Source organism: Solenopsis invicta, chromosome 3 (assembly GCF_016802725.1).
Source record: "Solenopsis invicta isolate M01_SB chromosome 3, UNIL_Sinv_3.0, whole genome shotgun sequence".
Lineage (NCBI taxonomy): Eukaryota > Metazoa > Arthropoda > Insecta > Hymenoptera > Formicidae > Solenopsis > Solenopsis invicta.
In genome coordinates, this window is record NC_052666.1 from 6,948,202 (window position 1) to 6,965,639 (window position 17,438).

General features: G+C 34.7%; 1 protein-coding gene across 1 annotated transcript; it reads right to left on the reverse strand.

The window, feature by feature from the left end:
* Positions 1 to 11,537: 11,537 nt before the first annotated feature.
* Positions 11,538 to 12,458, reverse strand: LOC120357323. Its single transcript, XM_039447487.1, has one exon. It carries the CDS (start codon positions 12,456 to 12,458, stop codon positions 11,538 to 11,540), a length of 921 nt encoding a protein of 306 aa, XP_039303421.1.
* Between the last annotated feature and the right edge of the window lie 4,980 nt (positions 12,459 to 17,438).

The following is a 17,438-nucleotide window of genomic DNA, read 5'->3' on the forward strand; positions in this document are numbered from 1 at the left end:
TTTTGTTATTTTTTTAATAATAAAATAACGTCGTTTTTGAGAAACTATAAATTTTGTACTTTACAATTAAAAAATTGATTAAAGAAGCAATCTCATATTAAATTTTACTACAATTACATAAAACAACATTGTAAGATAAATAATTTTGTCTTGTCTTTTTTTTATTATATTTACAGAACGAAACTTGCAGTTTGAAATTTTTCTATTTTGAAGAATTGAATTTTTTTCAAATTTCTTTGTTGATTTCTCTGAGATTTAAAATTACGAATCTTAGTTCATAATAACTCTTATGAATCTTTATGAAAAATTCAATTTTTAGTCCTTAGTACGCTGAAACTTACCATAAAAGGAAAACACAATCATTCGTCTTAAAACTGGGAGCGTCCCAATTGTGCACAGACTCGATTGGACACCACCAATCATAGCGGCCGATGCCTACAGCTTTTTGTTGATTAGAGTTAGATAATTCACATGATTGGTTGGTGTCCAATCGGGTCTATGCGCAACCAGGACTCACTCTTAAAACTTATTTTTATGTGAATTTATTTTTTAGAGATTGTTTCTTTAATAAGTTGTTTAATTATAAAGTACATTTATGATCTTTCAAAAACGCCATTATTTATAAAGTACACACGCACTCGCGCGCACGCACACACATACACACATGTAGTGTATTTGCACGTTTGTGTGTGTGTGTGTGTGTGTATATATAAGTTTTGTACGGCGTAACAGATTCGTGCACGCAGCGTGCCGTTTCAAAAAGACAGAATTTGTGATTCTGCTGTCTTGTGACACATGCTGTCTCACATGAGTGCAACGTGCGCGCACGACGTAACGTTTCACAGCTTCACCGTGCCGGCAAAGTGCGGTTACTGTGCCGTTCAAATGCTATCTGGGTATATGGATGAAAATGCTTGATAAACGTTGTTGATGTAATGTTAAGTATTACAACAAGAAGAGATATTCACGTAAATTTAAAGAAACTATCAATTTCGTTCATAAGTATCAACATTTATAGTAAAGGTTTCACAAAGTTATCGAAGTAATATAAGATAATATAAAATGTATAGAAAAAAAACTTAATCTATAGGAAGCTCTCTAGAGGTTTTAATTAAATAAAAGGTTGTTATTATATTAAACGTATTTTATCATTGTAACATACAATATATTTCTCATAAGAATCGTCTCATAAGAATGTGAAAATAAACAGCAAGAATTTCTACATTTTAATCGATTACAGATGGATTCATCACTGGATGATAGAATCATCAATGTGTTTATTTTGAAAATAATAATTAATATCCTAGATAGCACAGAGGATTTAAAAAGAATTGTTTACGTCACCATTACTAAGTTTTTTTTGAAATGTAAAAAGAATTCTTTTTCTGAAAAAGAAAGAAAAAGTAAAGAAAAGAATTTTTTTTATATTTTAAAATAAACTCAGAATTGGTGACATAAACATGAATTTTTTTCTAATTCTGTGTGTTATCTGGGATTCTTATACAGATATTTTTATATTTTAATAATTGTATTGACTTTATATAATATTTGAAATGTCTTTATATTAATTTTGCTTAAAAAAAATATTAAAGTGTACAATTGTTACATCCGGAGGATTTCACGATTTCCCTTTTCGCATCCATTATATAAATTATGCTAAACAAGCTAAGGGATTGTCTGTAAAATTTACAATACTTGTACCCGGAACTCCACGATTTCTCTTTTATAAATAACACTATCGGCTATTATAAGAAAAAAAATCAAACATTGTTCTCGGAATATATATATAATGGCCACATATTACATCCGGAGCAATAAATAGAAGCAAAAAAAGGAGAAATCGTGCAACTGCAAAATTATAAGCAACGATGCTTATTTAATAATTCATATGGACGAACAAAGCCTGGACTCAAAAGAGAAAAAATCTAAACGCTATTAAAGTCTGGCAACAATCAGAGATAAGATTGAGTCGCGACGCCGGACGGAAACTATAAAACTATAAAATCAAAATTTACAACCCGGCTTTGTTTGTTCGAACCTATGTTTCATCACGAACGGAAAGATGATTCATATGGAAAGCGAGTCCCAAATAAACGGACGCGGCGATATAAAAAATCGGGACCGAACGTTCCAAGAAGAGGAACCGTAAGATAACAAATCCCTTAAGCGATTGGGTGATGCAACTGCTCGCCCCTCTTAGAGTTAAGAAAAATCGAGAGAAGATGGAAAATTAGCCAACGAGAGATCATCCGAGAATATGATTGGTAGTGAGCGTTGGTGAATACCCAACGAATAAGCTCAAAATTTCAACAACAAGGAATCTCCAAGGAAAGGGAAAAAGCTCAAAAAGCTTCACCCAATCAAATCCTCATCTCACCCACCAAACTAATCTCACGCCCTTTTCCTAAGCCCTATAAAATACGCAGCTTCGAACGCCTCGAGATTCATTCATTCAAAAAATTCAAAGTTTAAGTTCGCACTCACGTCCACGCGTTGCAAGTGTCCAAGCTGTGCGCGTTATTTTCAAAATCGTTTTAAACTTAGAATCTGTGCTTAAGAATTCACATACATTAAAACTCCGAGCAGCCCACCGTTGAAGCATCCCCAGAGCGGACAGCCTGCGCTGCGTCAAGCACCTTTCAACCCGCAGATTTCCATAGTTCTTCCCTTTCTCTTCTTGTCTAACTAATAAGTAAGTTTTTTCTTTTTTTCTCTTTTTCGGTTTTACTTCAATTTTCCATTCAACTCGCCAGGAATCAATCGCTAATGAGCAATCACAGCCGTTCATGTCCCAGCTCCTTGTTCCCAATATTATTATTTTTATTTCGGATTAATACAGCAATTCTCATTTTAGACAATTCCCGACTTTCCCTCTAAATATTTCTTAAATCTCTATGTAAATGAAATGTTCTACTTCCATTCTTAAATCTTAGGTTTTGATTTGATTTAATAGTTAAAATATGAATCTCAACGCATAATTACAATTCCCGTAACCGAAATCAATCAATTCCATCTTCTCCTATACAAATGTAATAGAATTAAGTTTTTTATTTTTTTATTTTATACTATAATTCCTAGTGATAATGCATAATACTAATTTCTTCAATAACCTTTAATTAATTTCTTGTTTTGTTCACTTTTATAATTATATATCAATATTACACAATGTATTTAAATTTTAAACTTCTGAATAATCATTGCCTAATCATTTTGTATTTTAATTAAACTAACCGATTACGTACTGCTGTCTTAATTAATAATGATTACCTTGTTATATTGTTTTCTTTTTTTTTTCTATTAAATAACAATAACCGATAATGTATTCATTTGCTAATTCTTTTTGAATCTTTATATATGTAAAATTCAAGTATCAGAATATATGTTAAATTTTAGTTAAAAAGAAGCTCCAATGTAAAATTTTATTTCATCAAACCCATCTCGTACTCACACACTAACCTCCCGACTCGAAAAGATTACACTCGGTCCGATCCCGAGTTATAGAGATTGAATTCTCTGACTCAAATTAGGACCAACGATCGCACGATTTTGAAAAGGCGTTAAAGCGTGTCATTACACGTTGACGCATAATTTCGGAATCTTCAAAAGTGCGTTCGGCTCGTGACGCACGTCCCACTAGTGCGGTCACGAGAAGAAAAGAGTTTTTGTTGCATCCTTCCCTGCCTTCCTTTCCTTAAGGCTGGATGTAACACAATTATATATTAAAGTATTACAAGAAAAGATATTCACGTAAAATTTAAGAAGTTATCAATCTCGTTTATAAATATTAGCATTTATAGTAAAGGTTTCACAGTTATCGATGTAAAATAAGATAATAAAAAATATATTAAAAGTAAACTTAATCTAGGAAACTGTAAGAGTTTTTATTTAAATAACAATTTAATAACATTTTTATTATTTCACAGTTTTTATTCTATATTTTATAATACATTTTATAATAATTGTTACATAAGATATTAATACATTTTATAATAATTGTTGCATAAGATATTAATACATTTTATAATAATTGTTGCATAAGAATCACAATATAAAAATAAAAAATTTCAACATTTTTATCGATTACAAACGGTATTGGATACATGTGTTCATTTTGAAAATAATCTTTTATTCGTAAAAAAAATACTCTTTTTAAATAATTTTTGAATAACTTGTTAAAGAACCCACATTTTGGTTATTATGTTACAAAAATATCATGCTAACATCTCGACAACAGCTAACATCCTTCTTCTAAAATGTTTCAGCAAAATGTTTCCTTTGTAACGTTATTATAACGCACAAGAACGTGATTGCTTCGTTATCTGTACGTTGCAATTACATTACAAAGAAAACATTCTGTTGAAACATTCTACAAGAGAGACATTTGCTTTTGCCGAGATATTAGCATGACATTTCTGCAACATTATGACCAAAATGTTTAGTGGGAAAAGATGACGAGAAGTGACTAATTGGCTACTTTTTTTAATACCGATAATACGCTGCTGCTGCAGGCAGATATACTGAATAGTACAATGGTGGCGGCGGTGGTGGTTGTTGGTAATATGGTGATGATGCGTATGTTGACGGCGGCGGTGGTGATGGTGTATATACTAGCGGCGGTGATACACATGGTGGCGATGGTGCGTATGTTGGCGGCGTCGGCGGTGGTGGTGCATATGCTAGCGGCGGTGGTGGTGGTGTATGTGGTGGTGGTGTATATGCTAGCGGCGGTGGTGGTGGGGGGTACGCATATGTGTCTAATGACGAACAGCATGCCGATCTTTTATTTACATATTTCTGCCGTCTTTCTTTTTTATTAAGTTTTTGTAGATTTCTCCTCAATACCTCCATTTTCTGAAACATAAAATATAATTTATATTTAATAAATATTTCATTAATACTATTTAAATAAATATTTAAATTTAATAATTTTTTCCTCGGTACACACACCAGTGTTGGGCACACACAATGTAGTTGTTTTGATAATTATGAATTACAATTTTATTTTTAATTGCGATTAACAATTAATTAATTGTTAATTGTCCTTTTGATAGTTCAATTGTAATTGAAACAACTACATTTAAATATTCAAATAATTAATTGATTTAATTTATTATTTCATTAACGCTCAAACTGACACACACACACACACACACACACACACACACACAAAACAGAAATATAAATACTTACTTTTGACAAAGTATTAAGATTATTTGGTTGCGACGATGATGAAGACATTGGCGACGTTGGCAGCGTCTGTGACGTCGACGGCATCGGCGGCAGCGTCTGTGACGTCGACGGCATCGGCGGCAGCGTCTGTGACGTCGACGGCATCGGCGGCAGCGTCTGTGACGTCGACGGCATCGGCGGCAGCGTCTGTGACGTCGACGGCATCGGCGGCAGCGTCTGTGACGTCGACGGCATCGGCGGCAGCGTCTGTGACGTCGACGGCATCGGCGGCAGCGTCTGTGACGTCGACGGCATCGGCGGCAGCGTCTGTGACGTCGACGGCATCGACGTCCGCGGGATCGACGTCCGCGGGATCGACGTCCGCGTCGGCGATGATTTCACCAGCGCCGTTGTCTTTTCTGTGCTCCTTGCTGAAAATAAATAAATAAATATAGATAAGAAACATCTCTGAATTTGGGTCAAGGATTTCATGTTTTGCGGATCCTGTCGAATACCACACGTAATCCAACGAGGCTAGTATTGCGCGCGCCGTGGCTACTTGTCCAGACATTGGTCGCTTGAGATATGAAATGAAATTATTGGCTGTAGGAGATCGCGCCACAGACAATTTCATTTCGTATCTCAAGCGACCAATGCCTGGGCAAGTAGCCGCGGCGCGCGCAACACTGTCGCTAGCCTCGCTAGATTGCGTGTAGCATTCGACAGGATTCGCAATCTAAGATACCTCATTTAAATGTTACCTTGTGTAGAAACAAAAACACACACATCCCAGTAAGAAATGATAACGAAATCGGCGTACACAAGGTAACAAGGTATACCTGATTCAGAAGTATACCTTGTATAGAAACACATACATACACGCACGCACGCCGATTTCGTTATCATTTCTCACTGGGGTATGTATGTGTGTTTCGACACAAGGTATACATATTAATCAGGAATCTTAAATTGCGGATCCTGTCGCATGCCGTACACAAGCATGTATGCCGTGTACGTGTGTGCTTGCATCATCTTCACATCAGCACATACATATACGGCAAACATTCTTGTGTGTGGCATTTGACAGCATGCACAATTTCAGATCTTTCATCTCAATTTATAAACGTTCCACACACACACACACACACACACACACACACACCACGCACACGCACTCGCACTCGCACTCGCACTCGCACTCGCACTCCCACTCGCACTCCCACTCCTACTCACACTCACACTCACACTCACACTCACACACACACTCACACTCACACACACACACACACACACACACATACACACACACACACACACACACACACACACGTATACAATAAACAAATTATTAATACTTACGTCTCGGCATGCCTTCCGCAGGCTTCCGCAGATTATTTCCGCTTTTTACACGTGGTCACTTGTTCACTTTCAACTGGCGTTTCTCCGATATCCGATACACTATCAGTACTGAGGATCTATAGATATCAGTACCTATACTAAAGGATCTATAGATACTCAGTACCGATAGTAAACCGGGAATCGAGAATCGGGACTTAGCCGCGTGGTCCGAAGCAGAGCAAAGCAGAGGCAAGAAAGAAGCGCTCGCTCGCTCGTCGTAACAGCACTCTCTTCTGGCTCATCGGCCTGCGCCGAGCAGCGAGAAGTGGGGAGCTCATCTATCTCTTTTCCTCTACAGCTTTAGACACAAATTCCGATCTCGATCTGTCGATCCGCGTTGCAACACGCGTGATACATTATTGTTAAATTTTTCCAAGTTTATATATAATTATTAGGAGTACAAATTGAAAACCGCCGTTTTTTGTCAAAATTTGAGGATTGATTGTTGAAAAATGGTTACATACTTATTCTTGAAAGTATTGTCCATCGCTGGCCACTACTTTCTCCCACCTTTCGGGCAGCATACGAATCCCGCGTCGAAAAAACTGCTCGTCTTTTGCGGCGATCCACGAATCGACCCAGTTTTTGGCCTCTTCGTAATAATGGAAGTGCTGCTCAGCCAGGCCATGCGCCATTGATCGGAACAAGTGGTAATCTGAAGGGGCGATGTCAGGAGAATACGGCGGATGAGGTAAGACGTCCCATTTCAATGTTTCCAGATAGGTTTTAACGACCTGAGCAACATGTGACCGAGCGTTGTCGTGCAGCAACATCACTTTTTCGTGTCTTTGCTCGTATTGTGGCCGTTTTACCTGCAATGCTCGGCTCAAACGCATTAGTTGTGTTCGGTAGCGAGCTCCTGTGATGGTTTCACCCGATTGCAACAGCTCATAATAAATCACGCCGAGCTGGTCCCACCAAATACACAGTATGAGCTTCGAGCCATGGATGTTTGGCTTGGCCGTCGATGTTGATGCATGGCCGCGGTAGCCCCACGATTTTTTTCGCTTTGGATTATCATAATGGATCCACTTTTCATCGCCGGTTACAATACGATGCAGAAAACCCTTCCGTTTTTGCCGTTGGAGCAGCTGTTCGCACGCGAAAAAACACCGTTCGACATCTCTCGGCTTTAATTCGTATGGCACCCAGTGTCCATGCTTTTGAATCATTCCCATGGTTTTCAAACGATGTGAAATAGCTTGTTGAGTCACGCCCAATGAATCTGCAAACTCCTGTTGCGTTTGAGATAAATCTTCATTCAGTAATGTTTCCAATTGTGCGCTTTCAAACTTTTTTACCTGTCCGGGACGCTCCTTGTCTTCTACGCCGAAATCACCACTTTTGAAGCGTTGGAACCATTCTCGACACGTTCTTTCACTAATGGAAGCCTCACCATAAGTTTTTACAATCATTCGACGCGCCTCAGCCGCAGATTTTTTCGAATTGAAGGCAAAAAGCAAAACTTCCCGCAAATGACGCTTATTGGGCACAAATTTCGACATTTTCGATCACAAAAAAATATATAACGCCGATAAAAATTCACAACTGTTATGATAAGGAATTGTTGCCAGATGCCCAACCTTACATTTAAAATTTTTGATCTAACGTTTGGCGCCAGCTGTAGCGACTTAATGTATAAATCACTAGATTTATTCGAGATTGAAAGATATTTATTATAAACGTGTTCATTCCTTGACAGACAATATATTAATAAAGAAGTAAATGTTTTTAACAAAAGATGTTTAGTGTGTTGCTAAGTAACAAGTGTAGAAAGTGTAAGTGTAAGAATAAATAGTGTAAGTGAAAGAGTGTAAGAACGCCACAGTACTCCCCCCTAAGCGACGACTACGTTGCGAAATGAACTTTCTTCTTAGCCGGGTAAGTTCTTAAAGGTCTTGAAACAGGAACAGAAATAGAAGCGGGAACATCCAAACTGGTTACAGGTTCCGTAGAAGAAGAGCAAGGTAAGGAAGTAGAAACTGCAGAGAAATCTTCTCTAGGAAGAAAAGCTGGTTTAAGCCGTCCCGTAGAAACATTAACAATATTACCTGAAACGTTTATAGAGAACAAATAATCAGAAATACGTTTGACAACAAGAAAAGGCCCAGAATAAGGAGGTTGAAGAGATTTCTTGACAGCATTATCACGAATCCAAACGTGAATACAATCACAAAGATTTTTATGTACAAAAGGAGATTTCTTGATGTGATGACTGGTTGGTGAAGATCTAACATTCCTCATATGAATTCTGTGTTTTTCTAAAAAGATTTCAGGATCCGCAGGAAAATCCTCTTCAATAAAAAATTCTCCAGGAATCCGAAGAGTGGTTCCATAGAGTAGTTCCGCAGGTGAAGCTTTTAAATCTTCTTTAAAACATGAACGAAGACCTAGAAGAACTGAAGGAAGAGACTCTAGCCAATTCTTCGTCTGATGACACATAATGGCAGTCTTGACAGTCCTATGCCACCTTTCCAAAATGCCATTTGAAGCAGGATGATAAGCTGAAGTTCTTTTCCTGTCACAACCAATCAAATTGGTTAAAGCCTTAAAAAGAGATGCTTCAAACTGCGATCCTTGATCCGTGGTGATGGTTAAGGGAGAACCGTATCTAGCTACCCAATGAGTATAAAAAGCTGTAGAAACAGTGTCAGCAGAGATTTCCTTAAGAGGGATAGCTTCAGGCCAACGTGAAAAACGATCAATAATCGTGAGGCAATAACGAAAATCTTGACAAGATGGAAGAGGACCAATCAAGTCTAAGTGGACATGTTGAAAACGTTGATCCGGAATCGCGATTCTAACAGGAACATTCTTCGTGTGTCTTGAAATCTTGGAACGTTGGCAAGGTAGACACGTACGAGTCCATTCTTTAACATCCTTTTTTAAAGATGGCCAAATAAATTTATGCGAAAGTTGTTTAGCTGTTGATCTACCACTGGGATGAGCAAGACCATGAACAACATCGAAAATCCTCTTGCGAAGAGATTTAGGCACATAAGGACGAATTAGTTCAGAGGAACAATCACAATAAATAGGAGAAGTTGAACCAGAAAGAATAAGTTTCCTTAACTGAAGAGAAGAGTTTGAAGAAAGTAAGTCTTGAAGTTCTTCATCTTCTTTTTGATAATCAGCTAACTCATCAAGAGAAACTATAATTGGCATTGAAACTGATTCAATTCTTGAAAGAGCATCGGCTACAGAATTTAACTTGCCTGAAATATAAACAATATCAGTAGAAAATTGGGCTATAAAATCCAATTGTCTGATCTGTCTAGGAGATGCTTTATCAAGTTTCTGCCGAAAAGCATAAATCAAAGGCTTGTGATCTGTTCTAATAATCAGTTGACGTCCTTCAAGTAAATATTTAAAGTGCTTAATAGCTAAATAAATACTAAGTAGTTCTCGATCATAGGTGCTATAATTCTTCTGAGTTTGATCAAGTTTTTTAGAAAAGAATGCAATAGGTTTACTAACATTATCAATGGTTTGTTCTAGAGACGCTCCAACAGCAAAATTAGAAGCATCACAAGTTAAAATCAAAGGAACATGTGGAGCAGGATGAGAAAGAGTAGTAACTCGGAGAAGTTCTTCTTTACAATTTTGAAAGGCTGTTTCAGTTTCATTATTCCAAGGGATAACTCTTCTATCTCTCTTGCGACTATCCTTTAAAAATTCAGTAAGTAAAGCTTGATGTTCGGCTGCATTTTTAAGACAGCGACGATAATAATTGATAATGCCAATAAATCTGCGCATATCATGAATTGTCTTAGGTTTAGGAAAATCAATAATAGATTTTACTTTTTCTGTTGTAGGTTTAATACCTTGATCTGAAACTAGGTATCCAAGGAAAGAAAGTTCTTTTTGTCCAAAAAGACATTTGGATACATTAATTGACATTCCGGCTTGTAATAAACGATTAAAAATAATGCGCAAATGGGCAATATGTTCTTGTTCATTTTTGGAAGCTATAAGAATGTCGTCAAGATAGCAAAAAACAAAATCTAAATCACTGAGCAGTGAGTTCATTAATCTTTGAAAAGTTTGAGCTGCGTTACGAAAACCAAAATGCATGACTAAAAATTCAAAAAGTCCCAAAGGTGTGGTAACGGCGGTCTTGTGAATGTCCTCTTTGGCGACGGGTACTTGATAGTATGCTTTTACTAAGTCAATCTTGGAGAAGATATTCTTACCATAAAGCCCAGAAGTAAAATCTTGAATATGAGGCAGTGGGTGACGATCAGGAATGGTAGCCGAATTTAATGCACGATAATCACCACAAAGTCTCCAAACATTTTCCGATTTGGGAACCATATGTAAAGGGGCTGCCCAAGTACTACTCGAAGGTCTACAAATTCCTTGTTCCATCATAAACTTGAATTCCTCCTTGGCAAACTTGAGTTTTTCCGGAGAAAGTCTTCTGGGAACTGAAAATTTAGGAGATCCTTCCGTGATGATACGATGTTCAATTCCATAAGACTTCACCGAAGAAAGAGGAGCAAATCGAGTAAGTCCAGGAAATTCCGCTAAAATCCTGTGATAAGGAGAGTCAGGAGACATGGTACATATGGATAATTGTGAAACTTCTTGGATCTTTCCAAAATGTTTAAGGCCAGTAACAGAGTCGACCAAGCGTTTGTTTTTAATGTCAACTAGGAGATTAAAATATCCAAGGAAATCTGCACCTAAAATGGGACGTTGAATATCCGCGATGCAAAATTTCCAACGGAAATTTCTCCTGAGGCCAAGATCCAAAGAAAGAGTTTTAGAACCATAAGTATGAATTTGAGTACCATTGGCAGCAAAAAGTTTAAAATTAGCTGGTAATGGTTTAAACAAAACTCTCTTAGGTATTAAGGAAATATCAGCACCAGTATCAACAAGAAAATGTAAATTAGTTGATTTGTCAAAAATTACGAGGCGATGGCAAGGTAAACCGTTGTAAGCAGCCTCAATCTTCAACGGCGCTTCTAGTTTTCCTGAGAGTCGGTAAGAGTTTTTGACGTCAAGCAAGGAATGGTACATCTCTTTGCCTTATTACCAAATTTTTTGTGATAAAAACAAATTGACTGATCTTTAGAATTAGATCTTTTATTTCGTGAATTTGATCTGAATTTTGATTTGCTTCTAGATCGGCTAAAAGATCTGCCACGACGATGAGATACTTCAAGCGCAGCGATTCTTTGTTCCAAATCAGCAAAATCAGATTGTTTAGAGGTTGATTGCGTATTAACTTCCGCGACTTGAAAACCAGTATCACGTTCAACTATTTTATCCGCGAGTTCCGAGAGCTTGACTAAAGGTACGTTTTCAACCACTGCAAGAGTCGCTTGAACTTTATATGGTAAACGTTGTAGCCAAATCGAATGTAAAATGTTATCTGCTAAAGAACCACCGGATAATTGACGGATTTCACGTAAAAGTTCTGAAGGCTTCTTGTCATTTAACTCAATACCAGCTAATAATTGTCTCAAACGTTTTTCTTCAGAATCCGTGAAACGATGAATGAGTGCTTTCTTTAACTGATTATATTTATCAATTTCAGGCGGATTTTCAACAATCTCCGAAATCGCGACTAACGCTTGTTCATCAAGATGACGAATAACTGAACTATATTTAATATCTTCAGAACGGATACGGTATACAGTAAATTCACTCTCAATCTGAGCAAACCACAGCTTAGGTTGTTTATGCCAAAAGGTTGGAAGTTTCAAAAGGCGAAATTCATTTGAATGGATCTGAGTGGACTCACCCGATGACTGATGTTCAAAACTAGAAGATAAATTTAAAATCTCTGTTCCGACCTGTTGTTGTAGGCTCACGGTTGACGCTGAAGTAGTAGAAGTTGACGGAGTTGACTCAGATTTAACAGGAGTTCTGTCCACAGGCATTTTATTAAACTGATGCTTCCAGAGAAGAACCAAGACGATCCAGAAATCAAAATTCGAAGATTCTAGTAGACGCCAGATGGCACTTCGGAAATCAAACTTCCCGCGTCAAGAGATATTTCAGCTCACACCGTGATCACGTCGGGGTCACCAAAAATGTACCGACTTAATGTATAAATCACTAGATTTATTCGAGATTGAAAGATATTTATTATAAACGTGTTCATTCCTTGACAGACAATATATTAATAAAGAAGTAAATGTTTTTAACAAAAGATGTTTAGTGTGTTGCTAAGTAACAAGTGTAGAAAGTGTAAGTGTAAGAATAAATAGTGTAAGTGAAAGAGTGTAAGAACGCCACACAGCATTTACCGCTGGCGCCATCTACTGGAAAACGACGATTTTCAATTTGTACTCCTAATAAAAAAAAATATTTGTTATACATACGTCTCTTTGAATATATGTAAAATTATTCATATATAAAAATTAATAAAACAATATAGGTCATTTGTTATATGACGAAATCTTGCACAAAAAATATAATTTGCAATCATGTAAAGGTTTTTTAAAAAATAGATATAGACATATTAACCTTATATGAAATATTGATAATTCTACATATATAATTTTTAGACAGTATTTCGGCAAAATTAATTATACATATCTATATGATTTCAGAGCTTTGTGTATTCCACTACAAGTATTATAATTCTTTTACTTTCGTCTATTATTTCGATGATAAAAATAAATGTGATTTTGATATTGAATTGGCAATGTGTTACTCGCGCGGGCCGCCATTGTCGACATATAAATAAATAAATTTTTATATAATATATTGATTGTACAGAATTTTATATATATATATATATATATATATATATGTATGTATTTAAATCCTTATTTACAAATTTTTATACGGAACCCTCTCAATATGTCCCTTTATATAAATCTGTATTCTTTAAAATTTGAGTCCAATTTGTAAAGAATTTCCCGTGCCTCGTTAAGTTCAAACTTGAAAAAAATAATTTTATTTTTTATTTTTTTTCTAATCAGTTTCTAAAAATTATGTAACGATGATAACAAAGTTGCGTATTATCGAAGTTTTGTAGAACATGATTATTTATTTTATAAATGTAAAATCAAATATTGACTGAATTAGCTTGTATAATTACACATAAATACTTGAAATTATATAAAATAATACAATATTTAGCTATATTAATATCTCCCGATATCTATGTCTTGGCTAGTTTTTACAATACTCATATAAGTCTAATATTTTTAAAAACAAGTTGTAACATTTGTACAATTATTTTGAATTTCAAGTCCTACATGGAGTTTAGTTCATATTTACTATTTGGTCCTAAACTTTACAGAGAACAATTTTTTATACAAAAGAACAAATTGAGAAGGTCCTAAATAAAAGTTTGAAAACAATCAATATATGTTTTTATTTATTGTATGTCTCAAAAGTACCGGAACGATGAAATATTTCGGAAAAAAGCATCATCAAGAAGAATGTTTCACATAAAAGTTGTATATTCTTGGAGAGATAATAGTACAATTTTCCATGTCATATAAAGATCATCGCTACTTTTTACAATAAAATTACATTATTGTTTTCTTTTATTTTATAGTGATTGTTCTAATTATTCTACATAAAGTATATAAAAAAAAGGTATGTGTATAAAAAAATTATGTTTCATTCAATATTAAAATGAGCTGTCCATATCAAAATAAAGTATAAAATATCTTATAAACTATTACACTTATTTTATTTTTCTATTATTGTTAGATGCAGAATAATTGGAGAAATCATATTATAAAACAATTATTTATAATTTCATAAAATAAATACCCATGATCTTTATATGAACGTGAAAAGTTGATTTTTACCAAATTTAATTTTATCATTATTAGTTCATCTTCAGAATATAACTTTTGTTTAAAATTCTTTTCACACTAAGGTTTTTTTTCATATGTATTAACTTCGGGACTTTAAGATATACTGTGTGTGTGTGTGTGTGTGTGTGTGTGTCTGTTTGCACACACATGCACAATATATACAGCAAGAAAATTATCTACCATTTTACAAAATTCTCAATAATTACAAGATATTATTTACTAAAGATCGTTGAATCTGCCACGCCTACCAACAAATGCAAATGCGCGATGATATACATCCAGTAATAATTGTTGCTAGGCATGCAGATTCTTTTCTTGAAGCGACACAACGCCGCTCATGTACCTACCTATTACCGTTTTTAATAAATAATTTCCCGCGCGTTTCGCAGCGCCGAGCGGTCTATCTCGCAGCACTCTTACATTTAGCGGACCGGGTTAGTCGATGATTTTTCATAATTATCTTTCTCGTTAGTATGGCAACTTATACAAAATAGTAGACGACTTTTCTTTTCAATTTACTTGCTGTATCAATTAACAAGAAATGCGATGGTTATTACCGGATATTCTCAAATCTTTTTCTTTACATTTACAATCATATAAAAGCTTGTAAGAAAATTACATATAATCGAAACTAACATTGTATGGAAAGGACTATTTTTCAAGTCCACAAGAAATAGACATTATTGGTTATATGCATACGCGAAAATAGTCACATAATCTCGGTAACGGTTGCGCGAATGCTCGTAAACAAAACAGCAACGAGATGGTTATCAGTTATCGACTACGATTCACTTTTCTCGCCGTCGTGCGACGTGATACATCTCGCGTGTACTGTACGATTGAGTGAGAAGTGTATAAGTATATAAAAGTTGTTAATATTTATAAAAGTTTTTATTGACATTTGTGTGACACGAAAACGTGTTACGTGTGAGTTAGTGTGTCTGTTACAATGGGAAATAAGTTAAGACCACATGTGTGTCAACGCCGACTATCTCTTAGAAAAGGATGGGTAAAAAGGTGAGTTGTAAATGATTAACACACACACATACACACTCTTTCTCCCCCCCTCCCCTCCCCTCCCCCCCCTCTCTCTCTCTCTCTCTCTCTCTCTCTCTCTCTCTCCCCAGGGTATCCCAGAAGTAAGATACGACTGATTTGGGCATGTAAAAGCAGTCAAAAAGAACAAAAAAATTTTACATTATTTTGCGCTATATCCGCTATAATTATAGTAATAGATCTTCTGAACCAATGTTCGGTTACGTCGCGCCTTGCATCTCGTTTGATTACGGTGACGCGCGGTGAGGGGAAGGTGTCATGGTGCTTCGCTGTCTAATTCAGATTTTTTTCTTGCCATACGTCGCTGCCATCAAACAAAATGCCATTAGCTATGCAAAGCGCGGCGTAACTGAACATTGGTTCTGACATTTTTAACTTGATAATTATAGCGGATATTGTAAAATAATGTAAGACTTTTTTGTTCTTGACTGTTTCTACGTCCCCTCGCACTCTCATTTCTAACACACACACACACACACACACACACACACACACACTTTTTTGATACTTTTAAGCATTATTAAAAAAAAAATAACTTATGCATTTGATTCACATAATTGTTAAAATATTGACAAATGAAATCAATATACACAAAAAAATATATTTTAATGTCATATAAAAGTCATCATTTTTAGAAATATAATTAAAACTTTTTTTTACAGTATAATTTAATTGATTATTCTACATATAAACGTATTATGATAGAATTAAAAAAAGGATACTTTACAACATATCTTTTATACTTTATATTGAAGTATGCAAAAATAGAATATAAAATTTCTCGTAAATTCTTGATTCATCATTTATTGTACAGAATAAGGGAAATCATATTATACAAAAATTGTTCATTACATTGAAAACAATTATGATCTTGAAAATTAATTTGACACCATTATTTTTTTTTCTTCAGACTATACAACTTTTGTCAGATCAAATTTGTTATTTGGTCTTACTCATTATAACAAAATGATAAATTATGAGACATCTTGTATAATTTTATGCAGTATAATTCAGTATAAAATTATACGGGATGTCCTATAACAAATATGATCAGACAAAATTGTATAGTCTAAAGAAAATCAAATAATGGTGTCAAATTAATTTTCAAGATCATAATTGTTTTCAATGTAATGAAACAATTTGTAGTATAATATAATTTTCCTTATCTTGCACAAAACATGATTGAAGAATCAATAGTTTACAAGAAATTTTATATTATACTTTGGTATATTTCAATATAAAATATAAAGATATCTTGTAAAGTATTTACTTTATAATAAGTATATCATTATACTTTTATATACATGTATAGAATAATCAACTGAATTATAGTGTATAAAAAAATTATAATTATATTTTTCAAAATGATGATTTTTATTTGACATCAAAAGATATATATTTTTTTTTAATTGATTTTTAATTGATTGTCAATATTTTAACTATTATTTAAATCTCTTTATTAATTTGTAAAGTGTTGATATTTTAAGTAACGTTATAATAAACATAAATAAACAATTTTAATTATTATTTTAAAGTGGTAAAGATACATACAATTTATATCATGTTTGTACAAAATTTTGCTCAAATATTAATAACATTGTTCGCAAGAAACAAATGCATAAGTTATTCCTAATCAATAATCCGGAAAAAATAGAATCTCTGAATTGAAAGATATTTTTTTTATTTCAAGATTTATGTACAAATTACATATATATACATATATAAATATTACCTTAAATACTATTTTAATATTACTTTTACGTATTTACTATGAATTGTATGAATTATGTTCTGACCATGTTGATTTTGACACATATTAATTTAAATCAATTGCCAGAGTTGTTTTACGTGGGCTGGCTAGTTGTAAGTAATTACCAGAGTCGTTGTTCGTGGGCTGGTTAGTTGTGATTGCCAGAGTCTTTTATGTGTGCTGGCTAGTTGTAAGTAATTACCAGAGTCGTTGTTCGTGGGCTGGTTAGTTGTGATTGCCAGAGTCTTTTATGTGTGCTGGCTAGTTGTAAG